Source organism: Sinocyclocheilus grahami, unplaced genomic scaffold (assembly GCF_001515645.1).
Source record: "Sinocyclocheilus grahami isolate Dianchi unplaced genomic scaffold, SAMN03320097.WGS_v1.1 scaffold749.1, whole genome shotgun sequence".
Lineage (NCBI taxonomy): Eukaryota > Metazoa > Chordata > Actinopteri > Cypriniformes > Cyprinidae > Sinocyclocheilus > Sinocyclocheilus grahami.
Window position 1 is genome coordinate 479463 of NW_015505928.1, and position 20729 is coordinate 500191.

General features: G+C 37.9%; 1 protein-coding gene across 1 annotated transcript in view; it reads left to right on the forward strand.

Moving 5' to 3' along the window:
* Positions 1–18588, forward strand: part of LOC107560967 (5-hydroxytryptamine receptor 7-like) — a 43298-nt gene extending 24710 nt beyond the window's left edge. The window contains exon 2 of the mRNA XM_016245277.1: positions 17630–18588. Coding sequence (XP_016100763.1) covers positions 17630–18377 — 748 coding nt within the window. The 3' untranslated portion in view covers positions 18378–18588. The remainder of the gene's footprint in view (positions 1–17629) is intronic.
* Positions 18589–20729: the final 2141 nt, after the last annotated feature.

Sequence of the window (20729 nt, forward strand, 5' to 3'; positions counted from 1 at the left end):
CTCTCCATTAACCCTGCCTTACTGTATCCAAGAGCACACAATAGGCCCCAAGACAAACAAAATCAGAGTACTAGAGTTAAAGGGAGAAAGAAAAGAGTCAGGATTTTTCTAGAAGCTCTCTCACTCTTCACTAGACATTCATTAATATCTGAAATATACAATGATGACACAACATAAAAAAACACATCTATCATAGCTATTTTTACTTTCACTAGTGGCTCCCGTGGTTACTATATCAAACTGACATTTACAGTAGATGCTTTTGAAAAGTCATGGATGCAATTTAAAACAATGGAAGCTGAAAAAGATTTGATGCTAAGTGGAAGAGTTCAGATTCTTTTTTCTTTGCATGAAAAAATCGGACATGTCGGTTGAACTTTAGTCTTTGCAACTTTACAGATCTTCTTTATGCACCAAGAGCTTGTAACACTCCAAAGAGAAAGGAAAAATTGAAATCGCATCATATGACCCCATTAAAAAAACTGGCTCACCAATGGAATTGAATTGTCTTGGTGACAGAAGCTTCCAGTGCACAGATAGGACGACAAGTGACAAGACACATATAACAAAAATAAAAAAGTGATAAAAAAATAAATGTGAAAAACAATACACAATAGACAAGAGTCAATAGACAATATAATGTATGTACAGATGTGCTATATACAAATTATGCAAGGAAATTTGAATAGACGTAAGATATGTTAAATCAGTAACATATGTATAATAAATATAAGTACGGATAGTGGGTATTGCACATGTTTTATTGCACAGTGGGGGGAACATTTAACTGTTCGTGAGGTAGATGGCCTGAGGGAAGAAGCTTTTCCTATGATCTGGCTGTTTTGGTGCTCAGTGCTCTGTAGTGCCAACCAGACGGCAACAGTTCGAAGAGGAAGTGTGCTGGATGTGAGGGGTCCTGAATGATTTTGCCAGCCCTTTTGCTCACTCTGGATGAGTACAGTTCTTGGAGAGTAGGTAGAGTAGTCAGCAGTCCGGACTATCAGCTGCAATCTTCTGAGGTCAGTTTTGGTAGCTGAGCTGAACCAGATAGTTGTTGAAGTGCAGAGGACGGATTCAATGATGGCCGAGTAGAACTGTTTAAGCAGCTCCTGTGGCAGGTTGAACTTCCTCAGTTGGCGAAGGAAGTATAGCCTCTGCTGGGCCTTTTTGACAATAGAGTTGACAATACAGTGCTCTCCATGATGGTGAGTGGGGGGAGAGCTGAGGTTTCCTCCTAAAGTCCATGTTCATCTCCATTGTTTTGAGCGTGTTCAGCTCCAGGTTGTTGAGACTGCACCAGAAAGACAGCCACTCAACCTCTTGTCTGTAAGCAGACTCGTCACAGTCATGAATGAGGCCGATAAGTGTGGTGTCGTCTGCAAACTTAAGGAGTTTGACAGAGGGGTCAGTAGGGGTGCAGTCGTTGGTATACAGGGAGAAGAGCAGTGGGGAGAGAACACATCCCTGGGGGGCGCCAGTGCTGATGGTGCGGCTGTTGGATGTGAATTTACCAATTCTCACTAGCTGTTGCCTATCTGTCAGAAAGCTGGAGATCCATTGACATAGATAGAGCTAGGAACAGGGAGCTGGGTTAGTTTAGTCTGGAGAAGTGTTGGGATGATGGTGTTGAAGGCCGAACTGAAGCCCACGAACAGAATCCTCTGCCTGTTTTGTCCATGTTGCAGGATGAAGTGCAGTCCCATGTTGACTGCATCATCCACGGGCCTGTTTGCTCGGTAAGCATACTGCAGGGGGTCCAGTAATGTTCTTCAGATAAGCCTAAACCAGTTTTTCAAGCGACTTTATGACCACAGATGTTAAAGCAGCAGGTCTGTAGTCATTAAGTCAAGTAATTTTGAGTTTCTTTGTGACGGAGGTGATGGTGGAGCACAGGGCCGTGCAGAGACCTTTGGAGGGGCAGGTGCTCAAAGTATAAAACGGGCACATGGAGCACGGCTTTTAATAGGGCTGTGCTCCTTGCTTAGACATGTATCGAAACAGATGCTTCTTTATTGATAGCAGCAAATGCCGTGACACAGTTTTGAAAAAGACACACAGAACAGAAAAGACCATTTTAAGTTTAAAAGTTAAATAAATATTTCTTTGCACCTCTTAATCACTCTGAAAATAGAAACGGAATTAAATTAGGCCTATTATTATTATTGAGTTTACAGGGTATGGTGGTTTTGCTGTTTTAAACACTACTGTTGTTGTTGTAGAAAAAATATTTCTGTCTTATTTAAAATAGAATTATATTATAATCCTGTTCAGAATTTATTCATTTTTTTTATTATAATGATGATAAAAACAGGATTGATAAGTAGCCTATAAATCGGAGGATGAGAAAATCAGTATAAGCCTGTTTTATCAGGGTTGTGATAATTATTTTTAAGGCACTCTACGTTTTAAAAATAAATACTGTAATAAAAAAAGTTCTAAGTTAAAGTAATAGTTTTTTAGTCAGATAACATAAAGACAAGACCCCTCGACGCACTTTAAACTTTTCCCAATCAAACAGCAAGAATGAAAGAGAACAGGCACCTTTGTTTATATTGCTGTGTGTAGAACGTTAGCTGTATTTTTAATATTTAATTTTAAAGAAATGAAATTTCGTCCCCGCACTTTATTCGGCCAGGTGTGTTCACATAGAGGTTTCTAGATTTAAATTCAAAGAGACAGTATCGATAGTCTATGCATGACCTGATTGCGAAAATATACGGTTTATGTGTGTTTTTCAAGTTATCTCCAGGTAATAAATAAACTTTTTGAATAATGCAGTACTGATTGACATATCATTTAGTAGCCTATAGAAACTATACATTTCCTGCCTTATTCTGTGATAAAAATGGGGAAAAGGTGCTTGTAGTAGCCTTTATAAACGAATCACAAAATTGTCATTAGGAAAATATTAAACAAAAATATTATAGCCCCTTGCTGCAACTAACCTTACTTCCACAGGCTACAAACAGCAATATAAACAACAGCTGTGCATGCTCTCTTCACGCCGTTCTTGTATAATAATAATAATTTAATAATATAAGTATACAAGCACACCGCTCTGCTGAGAACTCAGCACTTACCGGCAGCCGCGGACGTTATGAAGGCATGCTGGTAGCGCGCTACATTAAAGGTGTCTGAACGTGAAGGATAGTCCCTTATGAGATCGTCAGGTGAAAGGTCATTATCATGTGGATAATTTTATTTACGAATAAATTATAATTAATTAATTTTACTAATAGTTAGATTTGGCAGGCCTTCACAAAATGGCATTTAATTAAAAAAATAAATAAAAATAAAATTTACCTTGACAAAAGGGGAAAGGGGCAGGTGCTCAAGCACCCATCGCACCCCCATCTGCACGTGCCTGGTGGAGCATTTGAAGCAGGCAGGGACTTCGCACAGCTTCAGTGATATGTTGAAGATCTGTGAAAAGATGGGGGCCAGCTGGTCAGCGCAGGTTTTCAGACAGGCTGGTGTGACACCGTCTGGTGCCTTTCTTCTCTTGTTCTTTCTGAAGACCTGACGCACATCATCTTTACTGATCTGAAGCGCAGGTGTGGGGGAGAGGGGGTAGCTGGTGGTGTTAACGGTTGTGTACAGAGATGTTCAGAGCGGGTGTGGGGTGTGAGACCGGTTTCAACCTACAATCAAACTCATTCAGGTCTTCAGCAAGTTGTTGATTCACCTCAGTGCTGGGGGATGGTGTCTTGTAGTTTGTAATGTCTTTCAGGCCTTTCCACACTGAAGCCGTGTCGTTGGTGGAGAACTGATGTTCTAGCTTTTTTTGCTCTAACTCTAATCTCCTTATTCAGTGTGTTTCTGGCCTCATTGTTCAAGACCCTGTCACCTTTTCTGTAGGCATCCTCTTTGGCCTGGCGAAGCTGTCTGAGTCTTGCTGTGAACCATGGTTTGTCGTTGTTGAATGTTTAATAAGTCCTGGTAGGAATGCACATGTCTTCACAGAAACTGATATAGGATGTTACAGTCTCTGTGAGCTCATCCAGATCAGTGGCAGCAGCTTCAAAAATACTCCAATCAGCGCAGTCGAAACAGGATTGTAAATCCCGCTCTGTTTCGTTGGTCCATCTTTTTACAGTTCTTACTACAGGTTTAGCAGATTTAAGTTTTTGCCTGTATGTTGGAAGAGATGAACCAGGCAGTGGTCAGAGAGTCCTAAAGCTGCTCTGCCCTTACAGAAAAACCACATGAACTTCACATGTGCAAATCACATGTTAAAATCACATGTGAAATATGTGAAACACATGTGAAACTCATGAAGTGAGTAGAATGGCTTAGAGTTGATGAAGAGTGCTTCTAGATCAGGAGAGCACATCTTCTTTAACACAGTTACATCTGTACACCACCTCTCATTGATGTAGAAGCATGTCTTGCCGCCACTCGATTTCCCCGCTGATTCTGCATCGCGATCTGCTCTGAACAACTGGAAGCCCGGCAGACTTAACACGCTGTCCGGAAGGGCATCATTCAGCCAGGTTTCTGCGAAACACAGAGCAGCAGAGTTTGAAAAATCCTTATTTGTCCGGGAGAGCAGAAGAAGTTTGTCCATTTTTTGTTCTTCCACATTTGCACACATTCGCTGGTCAAAAACCCTGTAACTACATTTGAGTTTGACAAAAAGCAACTGAGTAAGCCTCATCACCTAGGTCATTTCTTCTTTGATTTTAGATTGCTGATACACTTAATTTATTAACATTTAATCATATTATATGGTCACATGGTTAATTCATGTTTACTGTTAATATGCACGCATTCGCTAGCTAGCTAATTTTTTTATGTAATGTACTCGCTGCTCAACTTCACATGCATAAACACAGTAATGTTGTAGTAAATAAAAAAACATTACAGAAACAGATCACTGTGAAATCCTTATATTTTATCATGCACAATGTAATATATATATATATATATCTGTTCCAATGAAGAAACAAACTCATCTACATCTTGGATGGCCTCCCAGATAGCATGCGGATATGGGCCACTTAAGGCAATGATACGGCACTGCTGGCCTTCTTATGGCATGGACAAAATGGATGTCAGCCTAAAGTGGCCCAGTGCCAACCAAATGTGAGCCACCTATTGCAAAAATGTGGCACAATTGACAAAGGCTAATCAGGGTGTAAACCAAATGTGGTCCACATATGTTTCAGCAAATGTGGCCCAGGTATATTAAAGGGGTCATATGATGCGATTTCAATTTTTCCTTTCTCTTTGGAGTGTCACAAGCTCTTGGTGCATAAAGAAGATCTGTAAAGTTGCAAAGACTAAAGTCTCAAATCCAAAGAGATATTCTTTATAGAAGTCAGCCACACCTACCTAAAACTGCTCATTCTAACACGCCCCCACATACCTACGTCACTATCTGGGAAAATTTGCATAACGCCGCCCAAATGTTCACGCAAAGAAAAAAGGCGGAACTTTTATTCTCGCTGTAGTATTGTTGCTGCCAGCCATGTCGTGAAGGCGCTGTGTGATTCGTTGTGAAAGCGAAACTACTTTGTTTGGCCTTCCAAAAGAGGACAATATCTGCTTCGTCATGCCTAGAGCTGATCCGTGCTGGTTGCTGAGGAAATACTTCAACTTTGCGCTGTGGATCGCCGGATCGGCTTTCACCGTGGATGAAGCGGAGTTCAGCCCGGGGTCGTCACATGTGGTTGCCGCAGCCATCACAATATGGTAAGGGACATAACATTTCCGTCACACGCTTGAGGAATTCGGCCAATCACAACCGGATAGCTGGCCAATCAGAGCACACCTCACTTTTTCAGACCGATGAGCTTTGTAAAAATCGACGCGTTTCAGAAAGGCGGGGCATAAAGGAGAAACAATAATGTACAGTATGTGGAAAATAATGTGTTTTTTTAACCTTAAACCGCATAAACACATTTCATTACACCAAATACACAAAATAATGTTCTTTTTAGAAGCATCATATGACCCCTTTAAAACGTATCTGGGCCAGTTTTGGCAAAGATATGGAACAGTGAGCACTGACTAATGTGGCTGTGAGCCTAAAGTGGCCCGCATATAAAATGACAAATATTGCCCAAATAATTAATAACAATTTGGGCCACTTTTGGCAAATATACGGCACAGTCAGTATTGGCTAATCGGTGTGTACGCCCAACTTGTCCCACATTTGACATGGCAAATATGCCCCATATTATAATGCATTATAAAACAGATGAGGGCCACTTCTGGTTTGGATGTAGCACTTGACATTGGCTAATTGAAATGGAAGTGTGAAATTGTAAATATGGGCTAATAGAATTTGGCTACTTTTAGTAGGATGCAACACAGTTAACTGATACAGGGTGATCTAGATATGAGTCTTAAGAAGGCTACATATGCAGCAATTTATTTTTTGAAGCATGCTTTTAATGGCAGTTTTTTATGTGTGTACTGTGCAGCATTAAAACAGAAGTGCACTATAATGATAGCGCTTACTGTCATGGTTTCTGTTAATTTGGACTTGGCTTTCCTTTTGCACCATTTCCCTTTTTGTGTTGATTGTATTATTCTGTTCAGATGTGCCTAGTTAATTATCCTTGTTTGGTCTGAGTACTTAAGTTCCTGTATGTTCACTTTGGGTTTGTCTGGTCTTATGTCTACATGTCTTAAATGTTGCTGTGCTACATTGTGTTTGGATTTACCCTTGTTGGATTAAACACTTATGATCTATAACCGTTCATCTTCGTCGTGCGCTCTTTAACACAGCATAGTCTTGACACTTACAGACTTACTGTGCAGGTAGAGTCTGAGTGAGAAGCATTTAGGTTCAAACTTGTGAAGAACTGTTTTTAAAGTATTGAAATGTGTCTTTGAATACTTATATGTGCCATTTGGATTGCTGCTTGTGCAAAACTTGAGTCTGGATGATTTTACCAAGTAGGACACATTTCTGGAACTTATTTGAACATTTAGGGAGGACATTTTTAAATTTCCCTTTACAATATGTTGAGTATATGCATAACTCATGTAAGACTTAGTGTGGCCCAGATTATATATATATTTATGCTTTATTTGGCTCATTATTAGCTAAAATGTGGCTGTGCAGAGCAAACCACTTTTGGTTTATTTGGCTGGCTTAACAAACAGGACCGGACTATCTGTAAAGTTTAAAGTCTCAAAGTCTCAAATCCAAAGAGATATTCTTTATAGAAGTCAGCCACACCTACCTAAAACTGCTCATTCTAACACATACCTACGTACCTACGTCACTATCTGGGAAAATTTGCATAACGCCGCCCAAATGTTCACGCAAAGAAAAAAGGCGGAACTTTTATTCTCGCTGTAGTATTGTTGCTGCCAGCCATGTCGTGAAGGCGCTGTGTGATTCGTTGTGAAAGCGAAACTACTTTGTTTGGCCTTCCAAAAGAGGACAATATCTGCTTCGTCATGCCTAGAGCTGATCCGTGCTGGTTGCTGAGGAAATACTTCAACTTTGCGCTGTGGATCGCCGGATCGGCTTTCACCGTGGATGAAGCGGAGTTCAGCCCGGGGTCGTCACATGTGGTTGCCGCAGCCATCACAATATGGTAAGGGACATAACATTTCCGTCACACGCTTGAGGAATTCGGCCAATCACAACCGGATAGCTGGCCAATCAGAGCACACCTCACTTTTTCAGACCGATGAGCTTTGTAAAAATCGACGCGTTTCAGAAAGGCGGGGCATAAAGGAGAAACAATAATGTACAGTATGTGGAAAATAATGTGTTTTTTTAACCTTAAACCGCATAAACACATTTCATTACACCAAATACACAAAATAATGTTCTTTTTAGAAGCATCATATGACCCCTTTAAAACGTATCTGGGCCAGTTTTGGCAAAGATATGGAACAGTGAGCACTGACTAATGTGGCTGTGAGCCTAAAGTGGCCCGCATATAAAATGACAAATATTGCCCAAATAATTAATAACAATTTGGGCCACTTTTGGCAAATATACGGCACAGTCAGTATTGGCTAATCGGTGTGTACGCCCAACTTGTCCCACATTTGACATGGCAAATATGCCCCATATTATAATGCATTATAAAACAGATGAGGGCCACTTCTGGTTTGGATGTAGCACTTGACATTGGCTAATTGAAATGGAAGTGTGAAATTGTAAATATGGGCTAATAGAATTTGGCTACTTTTAGTAGGATGCAACACAGTTAACTGATACAGGGTGATCTAGATATGAGTCTTAAGAAGGCTACATATGCAGCAATTTATTTTTTGAAGCATGCTTTTAATGGCAGTTTTTTATGTGTGTACTGTGCAGCATTAAAACAGAAGTGCACTATAATGATAGCGCTTACTGTCATGGTTTCTGTTAATTTGGACTTGGCTTTCCTTTTGCACCATTTCCCTTTTTGTGTTGATTGTATTATTCTGTTCAGATGTGCCTAGTTAATTATCCTTGTTTGGTCTGACTGTCTGAGTACTTAAGTTCCTGTATGTTCACTTTGGGTTTGTCTGGTCTTATGTCTACATGTCTTAAATGTTGCTGTGCTACATTGTGTTTGGATTTACCCTTGTTGGATTAAACACTTATGATCTATAACCGTTCATCTTCGTCGTGCGCTCTTTAACACAGCATAGTCTTGACACTTACAGACTTACTGTGCAGGTAGAGTCTGAGTGAGAAGCATTTAGGTTCAAACTTGTGAAGAACTGTTTTTAAAGTATTGAAATGTGTCTTTGAATACTTATATGTGCCATTTGGATTGCTGCTTGTGCAAAACTTGAGTCGGGATGATTTTACCAAGTAGGACACATTTCTGGAACTTATTTGAACATTTAGGGAGGACATTTTTAAATTTCCCTTTACAATATGTTGAGTATATGCATAACTCATGTAAGGCTTAGTGTGGCCCAGATAATATATATTTATGCTTTATTTGGCTCATTATTAGCTAAAATGTGGCTGTGCATGCCTAGTTAATTATCCTTGTTTGGTCTGACTGTCTGAGTACTTAAGTTCCTGTATGTTCACTTTGGGTTTGTCTGGTCTTATGTCTACATGTCTTAAATGTTGCTGTGCTACATTGTGTTTGGATTTACCCTTGTTGGATTAAACACTTATGATCTATAACCGTTCATCTTCGTCGTGCGTTCTTTAACACAGCATAGTCTTGACACTTACAGACTTACTGTGCAGGTAGAGTCTGAGTGAGAAGCATTTAGGTTCAAACTTGTGAAGAACTGTTTTTAAAGTATTGAAATGTGTCTTTGAATACTTATATGTGCCATTTGGATTGCTGCTTGTGCAAAACTTGAGTCTGGATGATTTTACCAAGTAGGACACATTTCTGGAACTTATTTGAACATTTAGGGAGGACATTTTTAAATTTCCCTTTACAATATGTTGAGTATATGCATAACTCATGTAAGACTTAGTGTGGCCCAGATTATATATATATTTATGCTTTATTTGGCTCATTATTAGCTAAAATGTGGCTGTGCAGAGCAAACCACTTTTGGTTTATTTGGCTGGCTTAACAAACAGGACCGGACTGCCCAAATGCCATCATTCTACACAGTATGTGAGCTGGAGCAAGGTTTTGGATCTGGGCCAGAATTAAAATCAATGTGGCCCAGATCTGGGCCAGTTCTGCTTTATTTGGTTTATTCATGGCTGACATTGGGCCTTCCTTTGGCTTGCTTGTGGCCCAAATCTGGCAAACATGAGTGGACCGCCCAAGTGGCATCATTCCACACGGTATGTGGGCCAGATGAAAGTGTCAGGTGTGGGCCTGATCTGGGCCTCAGGGATATTGCTATCTGGGCTGAGAGGGAGTTATTTTTCAGCAAATTTTCATTTTCGGGTGAACTATTCCTTTAAGAAAATTTTGCACCTAAAGAAATCAATGGCGCAGTTAACAAACGTGTTTTTAATGTATATTCACATGAGATCCATATAGCCTGATCCTCGTCTAGCCTCATTTGCACCTTCAGTGGACCTCATAGGTCTCTCACAAGCCTTTTTTTCATTTTTAAGTGAAAATTTAACATATTGTTCAAAGAATTGCATGGAGAGGTCAGACTGCACTTCCCATATGACCTAGAATCATGATTAAAATTATTCTAGCCTTCGAATTCCCTTTGCCCTCAGTGTTATTACATAAATAATGGCTATGTTATTTACATGACCCAAGGACCACTATCCCTGGGAATCATAAACCAATGGGTGTTTGACTGCTAGGCTGCTTAAAGGGAAGTTGGAATCATTTACTTTATGCAGCTGATGGGGCCTGAACCAGAGCTGGTGCCATAGAGAATCAGATCTGTATGCTGGAGCTGTCACTGCATATGTGTCATAAAGCAAGGTCAGACACAACGGGTAAGTGAAAGACAAGAGGGTTTATTGGGACAGGATGTGGAGGAGTGGAATGGGTTAGGTTAAGGCAGGTGAGTGTCAACAGAGTGAATGATTCCAGGGTTCTTATCTGAGTTCTGAGGGTGAGTGTCTGATGCCGGTTTCGTGGGAGATCGTGGAACAGCTTCCAAGGAGTCGTTGGAGGATCGCGGGAGAACCAGAAGGTAAGTCTTTCGAGGAGAATATCGTATAGAGAGTCCAGGGCAGTCCATATGAGTGAACGGTAGAGTGGACAGTGAGTGACTGTGATGTGTGTGCATTTGTAGTGTGGCTTGATTGGTGACAGCAGGTGCGGGTGATCAGAACTCAGGTGACTGTGATCGGGTGATTATCCGGGCTGGTGACTGCAGTGACTGTGATGAATCCCTGACAATATGGAGGATATAACGCTTCAGGAATTTTATTTCAACGTTGTACTTGTCTTTACTCTGTCAAATCACTGGTTTAATTTACAGTACTTGTGTAGTGAGGAGTAATATCAAACACTTCATATATCATAAAACCACAGGACAAAATGTCAAAGATAGTTACTGGACTTTAGCACTAACAAACTCAGTGTCAATCAAATCTGTGTTTAGGTCTGGAAAGTGTTCACGTATTTGTTGCATAGGAAATTAACATAAAATGGTAAAAAGGAGACTACATGGGAAATGAAGAGGCTAATTTTCTTTAGTGAAATGTATTACATTATTTAGATTTTCTGCACAATCAAATGCTAAAAATAATGCTAAAAAGTCAGGATCAGATTTTTTTTGTTCTGTTTGAACACACCAAAAAATTTACACATGAAATATTGGTCTAAGCTGAAATTATCATATAATTTTATCTTGAAGCTTCCTCAAAAAAAAAGTCCATTACTATACATAGCTTTGCCATGGACAATGGTGAATATAAGGAAGCATCTTACAGCTGAATGCCACAATAGACCAACAAGAATATTCCATAGGGCTGTGTAATAAATGAAAATATTCCATTCCCAGACGTGATAATGCTGATTTAGAAGCCACTGATTTAGAGTTCATTCGGTGAATGATTCATCAGACTGATTCAGTAAAAGGAATAAAAAAGTAATTTATTACTGAATCAGACTACATTAACTGCACCGAAAAGACTTGATTTATTTTCACTCGATTGACTAAAAGGAACTGTTCATGAATTGTTCTCCACAGGAACAAATGAGTCTAATAAATCGGTTCTTTTAGTGAATCAAAAACATACAGAGCACATACCTGCATTTGGCATTATGGTACATTTTCTTTGCCTGATTAATGTTTAGTTATAAATCACTTTTGTTTATCATTTGTAAGTCACTTTAAATAAAAGTGTCTGCTAAATGATATGTACATGGTCATCTTTTGCTATATCCAGTATCATATCTGGACTTGTACTAACTGTGTACAGCTCTGTTGTGCTTCGTTGGTTTTAGTACGACCCCAGCGATAGTGGAAACTGCACAGAGATTAAATTGAGATCTTTATGGAAAGTACGTTCTTGCATAAGTGTCTCCTGGGGGCAGGGGTCATGGCAATGAGAATCCTTCATCAAACCTTCAAGAGTTGTAATCTTCTCTTTAAATGTGGTTCTTTAACCACAACAGATGCAATGGTGGCATCAAGGTCAATTTCCTCCACAGCAGAAGTGGCAATAATATAATTCATCTCTTTTTGCTTCATGCATTTTTCTCAAATCCACCGTTTCTGCTCATCAACTCGGCTCAAGTGGGTGCTGATTGGTTCAGACAAACGCAATTTGTGCCACCCTCTCATCGCGCTTGTAGTATGCCCCTGATGTGAACTTAATTTCTTTAAAATGCTCAATGTCTTGCTTCATTCTGATTAGCCTCTCAATCATCTTGTAGTGTACCACCTATTGTCTTATTGAGCAGAATTGTAGAAAAACAAGCTTGAGGCGAGTTCATGCATCTGCAGTACATAATGATTTTGGTAAAGAAGTTGCTCTTGTAATTTATACACTTTGTGACATACACTCTTAAAAGTAATGTTCTTTATGGGGATCGGTGGTTCTGATTAATATCCATGAAACCGTTTGCACACACGGTTCTATATAATGGAAGAAGGTTCTTTAGACTAGTTCTTCACACTAAGAAAAAAACGGTTCTTATAAGAAGGCTTGCTTTCTACTGTGGAACACAAAAAGAGATGTTGATACTGAACGTTTAAGTTGTTAGTCAATGAAAATCTTTTCCTCTGACTGTCAAATTTCATTGGTGTGTAAATTTGGTGCATTACATTCAGCGAAAATACTCACATGAATCAATGCAATTTGGCATCATTGATGTCAAACCTGACGTGTTTGGATGTGCCATATTTAATATACATGCAAACAGAGCGAGGTTTGAGAGCTGCGGTGAAGAAAAAGATGAACACTGAATTGATTTAAATTTAAATGTAATAATTTCAGAAGAACTGGAATGTAGCGCATAAGAATGGACTATGATTTTATGGTGTTAAACATCAGATTTTGACTAAACATCTTTTGAGTTTCATGGAAAAATGTCATACAGGTTTGGAACGATCAGTGTTAGTTTTGTTAATTTACTATCATAGCTAATATTATGAATTAGCTTTTATTTTTATTTTACTTTTAGTTTCATTTTTAGTAATTTGGTTCTGAAAATCTAAAGTTCTAAATAGTTATTTTCTTTTTTATAGAAAATAACTATTTGGAATATAATAGTTATATTATAATAGTTTATAATAGTTCTTTTTGTTTGTTTTATTTGCACGCATTATGATAGACCTATAGAAAGTACTGTAAAAAAAAATTTGGAAAAAAATATAATTTTAAGGTACTTTATGATATGTTGCCATACGGCAACAGCATACAATAGTGGATGTAACTTAGAATAAGTGTAAGCTTACTTATAATTAATATTTTTCCTCAGAAATGTTGTTTGTAGTCAACAGAGTGAATGATTCCAGGGTTCTTATCTGAGTTCTGAGGGTGAGTGTCTGATGCCGGTTTCGTGGGAGATCGTGGAACAGCTTCCAAGGAGTCGTTGGAGGATCGCGGGAGAACCAGAAGGTAAGTCTTTCGAGGAGAATATCGTATAGAGAGTCCAGGGCAGTCCATATGAGTGAACGGTAGAGTGGACAGTGAGTGACTGTGATGTGTGTGCATTTGTAGTGTGGCTTGATTGGTGACAGCAGGTGCGGGTGATCAGAACTCAGGTGACTGTGATCGGGTGATTATCCGGGCTGGTGACTGCAGTGACTGTGATGAATCCCTGACAATATGGAGGATATAACGCTTCAGGAATTTTATTTCAACGTTGTACTTGTCTTTACTCTGTCAAATCACTGGTTTAATTTACAGTACTTGTGTAGTGAGGAGTAATATCAAACACTTCATATATCATAAAACCACAGGACAAAATGTCAAAGATAGTTACTGGACTTTAGCACTAACAAACTCAGTGTCAATCAAATCTGTGTTTAGGTCTGGAAAGTGTTCACGTATTTGTTGCATAGGAAATTAACATAAAATGGTAAAAAGGAGACTACATGGGAAATGAAGAGGCTAATTTTCTTTAGTGAAATGTATTACATTATTTAGATTTTCTGCACAATCAAATGCTAAAAATAATGCTAAAAAGTCAGGATCAGATTTTTTTTGTTCTGTTTGAACACACCAAAAAATTTACACATGAAATATTGGTCTAAGCTGAAATTATCATATAATTTTATCTTGAAGCTTCCTCAAAAAAAAAGTCCATTACTATACATAGCTTTGCCATGGACAATGGTGAATATAAGGAAGCATCTTACAGCTGAATGCCACAATAGACCAACAAGAATATTCCATAGGGCTGTGTAATAAATGAAAATATTCCATTCCCAGACGTGATAATGCTGATTTAGAAGCCACTGATTTAGAGTTCATTCGGTGAATGATTCATCAGACTGATTCAGTAAAAGGAATAAAAAAGTAATTTATTACTGAATCAGACTACATTAACTGCACCGAAAAGACTTGATTTATTTTCACTCGATTGACTAAAAGGAACTGTTCATGAATTGTTCTCCACAGGAACAAATGAGTCTAATAAATCGGTTCTTTTAGTGAATCAAAAACATACAGAGCACATACCTGCATTTGGCATTATGGTACATTTTCTTTGCCTGATTAATGTTTAGTTATAAATCACTTTTGTTTATCATTTGTAAGTCACTTTAAATAAAAGTGTCTGCTAAATGATATGTACATGGTCATCTTTTGCTATATCCAGTATCATATCTGGACTTGTACTAACTGTGTACAGCTCTGTTGTGCTTCGTTGGTTTTAGTACGACCCCAGCGATAGTGGAAACTGCACAGAGATTAAATTGAGATCTTTATGGAAAGTACGTTCTTGCATAAGTGTCTCCTGGGGGCAGGGGTCATGGCAATGAGAATCCTTCATCAAACCTTCAAGAGTTGTAATCTTCTCTTTAAATGTGGTTCTTTAACCACAACAGATGCAATGGTGGCATCAAGGTCAATTTCCTCCACAGCAGAAGTGGCAATAATATAATTCATCTCTTTTTGCTTCATGCATTTTTCTCAAATCCACCGTTTCTGCTCATCAACTCGGCTCAAGTGGGTGCTGATTGGTTCAGACAAACGCAATTTGTGCCACCCTCTCATCGCGCTTGTAGTATGCCCCTGATGTGAACTTAATTTTTTTTAAATGCTCAATGTCTTGCTTCATTCTGATTAGCCTCTCAATCATCTTGTAGTGTACCACCTATTGTCTTATTGAGCAGAATTGTAGAAAAACAAGCTTGAGGCGAGTTCATGCATCTGCAGTACATAATGATTTTGGTAAAGAAGTTGCTCTTGTAATTTATACACTTTGTGACATACACTCTTAAAAGTAATGTTCTTTATGGGGATCGGTGGTTCTGATTAATATCCATGAAACCGTTTGCACACACGGTTCTATATAATGGAAGAAGGTTCTTTAGACTAGTTCTTCACACTAAGAAAAAAACGGTTCTTATAAGAAGGCTTGCTTTCTACTGTGGAACACAAAAAGAGATGTTGATACTGAACGTTTAAGTTGTTAGTCAATGAAAATCTTTTCCTCTGACTGTCAAATTTCATTGGTGTGTAAATTTGGTGCATTACATTCAGCGAAAATACTCACATGAATCAATGCAATTTGGCATCATTGATGTCAAACCTGACGTGTTTGGATGTGCCATATTTAATATACATGCAAACAGAGCGAGGTTTGAGAGCTGCGGTGAAGAAAAAGATGAACACTGAATTGATTTAAATTTAAATGTAATAATTTCAGAAGAACTGGAATGTAGCGCATAAGAATGGACTATGATTTTATGGTGTTAAACATCAGATTTTGACTAAACATCTTTTGAGTTTCATGGAAAAATGTCATACAGGTTTGGAACGATCAGTGTTAGTTTTGTTAATTTACTATCATAGCTAATATTATGAATTAGCTTTTATTTTTATTTTACTTTTAGTTTCATTTTTAGTAATTTGGTTCTGAAAATCTAAAGTTCTAAATAGTTATTTTCTTTTTTATAGAAAATAACTATTTGGAATATAATAGTTATATTATAATAGTTTATAATAGTTCTTTTTGTTTGTTTTATTTGCACGCATTATGATAGACCTATAGAAAGTACTGTAAAAAAAAATTTGGAAAAAAATATAATTTTAAGGTACTTTATGATATGTTGCCATACGGCAACAGCATACAATAGTGGATGTAACTTAGAATAAGTGTAAGCTTACTTATAATTAATATTTTTCCTCAGAAATGTTGTTTGTATTATATATATATTTTTTAAACATTTTTTACATTTGACCTTACTTGTATATTTGTATAGTTGTATTTTTATATTTAATCTGTATCTATCTGTATTTATGTTCTACTGTTAGTGTTATCTGTAGGGTCTGAGGGGATCGCAATTTCAATTCTCTGTGTGTATGTGCTGTACATGTGGAAGAATTGACAATAAAGCAGACTTGACTTGACTTGACTTGACTTGACTTGACTTGACTTGACTTGTGTTGATTCAATTGGTGCTATTATACACACAGTTTTAACACAGTACTTACTTATAATTGACACCTTATACATACTTTCCAACAACTTGTGCTTTTATTTATTCTATTCTTTTTTTGCTGAATAATGATTTATAATTGTTTTAATTTCATTACATTTTTCATGAATATTATTTAAACTGAAAATTGATACAGTTAAAACAAATATAATACTGTATATAATGTATCATAAAACACTGACATAAAACCAAAAACATTGCAGTTCATGAAAATTCAGCATTATGCAATCTCTTGAGAGGAAGACTATGAACATCACCGCCCCCCCCCCCCAATAATCCTTGAAAGATCACCTTTTTTATGTATGAAACTTCACAAAGCAGTTTTTTCATGTGCAGGAAGAGCAAGTTCTGCCCTTTTCTTCTTTACCTTGCCATAGAATATGGCCGTGCTCACTGATGTAATGTTACCTGTATTCATATTTAATCAAAAGTAAAATTGCCATTTCAATTTGATTATATCCATAATACAAATTCTATTAACATATGACTAATCAACATAATGTAATTCCACTATTGCACAGTGTTGCCGCTTGGCAACACATACATTTGAATGATTTACCAAAAACAAATTTTATAAAAACTTTTTTGAGAGGTGAATATGTCATCATAACAACATAACAGTGATGTTTTAGATTTTTTTGTAGAAGTGACACGGACTGGTCCTTGTTTGTTACTGACGTTTTAGTTTGCTTTCAGCAACTACCGACAAGAGACGGCAGTCTGTCAGAAATCTTGCCACAGAAAAAAAACTGCATGTCATGTGACTTAATCAATGCACATCATTGGCTAAACTAAGGTCTTCTCTTTCCAACAAAAAAAACGAGAATGTTCTCTTAAAGAAACAGTGTCAAGGAAATGAACACAAAGAGTATGTTGCCAGATGGCTACACCATGCGTTAGAGGGTTAAACTTATTTTAGTTAGTTGCCAAGGCGAATTTGAATTTAATATTTGTTTGATTTTCAGCTTTATTTCAGTTGATATAATAGTTTTAGTTAAATATAACCACAGTGGGAACGACGTGAGAAATTATGTCAATGATTTTGCAATTTCATTTGGCAATGCTAGTATTCCAAAATCACAAACGTCAGCTTTACTGTAATTCACAATCTTATCATAATGTCTTATAGCTATTTGTTTGATTGCAGGTATCTTGGCATCACCCGCCCTTTGACCTACCCTGCTCGACAAAACGGCCAGCTGATGGCAAAGATGATCTTTGGTGTGTGGCTCGTGTCCGCCTCGATCACCCTGCCGCCGTTCTGTGGCTGGGCAAAGAACGTTAACACAGCTGGCGTTTGTCTAATCAGCCAGGACTTCAGCTACACCATCTACTCCACCGCCGTGGCCTTCTACATCCCCATGATCGTCATGCTCTTCATGTACTACAAGATCTTCAAGGCCGCCAGAAAAAGCGGCGCCAAGCATCGTTTTACCGACTTCCCACGTCGGGATCGTCTGGAGACCGTCGCCAGCGAGGCTCTCAGGATGCAAGGCCTAAAACCCCAACACACGCCTGGCGTAGCCGAGGAGTGCGCTGCTCTTTCCCGCTTGCTCAGCCGCGAGCGACAGAACATCTCCATCTTTAAGCGAGAGCAGAAAGCAGCTACGACATTGGGTGTGATAGTTGGAGTTTTTGGCATTTGTTGGCTGCCATTTTTTATTCTATCTACAGCGAGACCATTTATATGTGGGGTCAAGTGTAGTTGCATGCCAATTTGGCTGGAGAGGACGCTGCTGTGGTTTGGATATGCCAACTCACTAATGAACCCCTTTATTTACGCTTTCTTCAACCGGGACCTGCGGTCCACATACAGAGACCTGCTCCGCTGCAGGTACCGGAACATAAACCGCCGACTGTCGGCTGTAGGTGTGCATGAAGCACTGAAGGTTTAAAAGGATGTGGTTTGGCCTGGATTTGGTTTACACACAGATCAGACAGGACTGAATCACGGTCAATCGAGTAAGACTTTGAAGCCAAACAATGTGCACTGATACATCCGCTTATGGGATTTTTGTAGGGACGGTGTGAGCAAAAGACAGAACCACAGCCTCATACTTATTCAGAACACTCATATTTCAGTTTCATTCAGATATTTGGTCAAATCCAGCACTGATTATTGAGACATGTGAGTAAAACTTCGATGAATGAATTTATTGTCAAAACCTATCCAAATACAAAATAATATATTCAATTTTTATTTTTTATGTTTTTCTTTTAATGTTATGTATATACGTAACATTACTGTTAAAAAGTTTGGGGTCTGTAAAAATGTTTGAAGAAATTAAATGTTTTATCTATTTAATTGCAAATGAATAAATCTAATATCTTTACTATTTAAAAAAATTATATTGTTTTGAAATTTCTATTAATCAAAAAATACTGGAAAATAAATGTCAGATATTCAAGAAGCACAACTGAATCAAGACTGGAATAATGGCAGCTGAATATTCATAGAGAAAAATGTAAATATATTAAAACAGAAAACAGCTATTTTACGCTTTTTCAAAACATTACAGTTTTTTTTTACTGTATTCTGTATTCGTTTTCTGTATTACTCTGTATTTCACCAAATAAATGCAGCCTTGGTGAGCATAGATGTTTGAAAAGAAAACATCATTAGAAAAATTACCAACCCCAAACTTTTGAACAGTTGTGTATATATTTTAATCTACATCAAGTATTGATTTATGGTCTTAAGACAGTGAGTTATAATTGAATTTGACACTTTTTACTAAAATAGTATCTTTATATAAAGAACAGTGGCTATTGGCTGTTTTCATAACTAATGAAAACATGTTCATGTTTTGGCTTCATCTCTCAAGAATCAAAAGAGAATCAGTTATATATTTTCATTTTGAAATATGAAGTAAATTCTGGTAGGGACACTTTAAATAGTAAAATGTAACCTTTATCAACCCTATGTTCATTAAAATAGTGATATCCTAAAATATCATTCTATTTATTTACAACAGTACATGCGTGCTATTTCCGTCTATAAATTCACAGCAATTAGCTAATTTTTGCTGTCATAAAGTGATAGGATGTGGATGCTCCAGTCCTGGCTGTTATAGTCTCAAAGCTGTTAATTTTCTCATCATAACAATAGATTCCGCAATGTGGAATAAAAGTGTAAATCTTCACACTTCGTGTTTAGCCAGTCACTGGTTCTTTTCTCTGCATTGAGCAGAGAACATGTTGTTTTCCCTCCACCTGTGAGTGTTCTGAGAAAGTATGCAGCCACCTTAAAGCAGATGTTCTGTACATATCTAGCAACCGAGTCTCCAGAGGAGGAAAAATAAGGGCTTGTGGGCAGTTGTCAATATGACGCTTGACTGATATTGGAAATCCATCGGAACGTGTTTGTGTGTGAGCATGAATCCCTGCCTTGAGACAACAAGAGACAGGACACTCACCTTGCTTTTCCGATGACTCAGTCCATCTATTTTAAGAACTTTAAGAACATGGAAGAGCCGGCTGTCTTTGATGGAACATCTGACTCCGCGAGCCATTGTGCATATGCCGTGATCTGGCATTGTCAATTTTGTACCCTTTTTTGACCTGATGTGGCAATTGAAAAAGACTTTCAATGCCTTTAAGTGTCTCTTCAACCATGAATGACAAAACTCACGGTAAGAAACATTGACCGGGGACTGAATTCTTGTGAAATCTTGTGTTAATGACTCCTAACAGATAAATTATTGACTGAGCAACTCAAAGTGGTTGTTTACACACAAGAGGAGAAGTGTTCTTGATGTACAGTTCAATATGTATGTTGCCAAATCTTTGTGAGAAGCTTACAAAGTGTTTTCTGTCACAGATTTTAACCCTGCACCAGAAACGTCGAAATTGCTTGTGCATTTTTGTGTATTACCTTTTCCCACAAGGACTACAGTACGTGTTTTGCCAAGATTGTTGATGTCAAAGCAAAAAGAAAAATGCAGAGAGTTAAGAAATGAAATAAATTAGAAAAAAAAGAACAGAAAATGAGGTACTGAGTTGACAATTTTGGCATTTTAATTAAGAAATTCTCATTCCAATCAGACAGATGCCCATCAGTCAACATATCTGTGGGTTGTACATGATGCACTGCATGATATGAATGGCTGGATATTGAACAACCTTTGTATACCTTGCATACATGAAGACGCATTTGTGCATGCTTGCCAGAAACCAAAGGCTGTCAGTTGCTAATGTGATTTTAAAATACAATCTAAATTGACTATATATTCGAAACACTTTTTTGC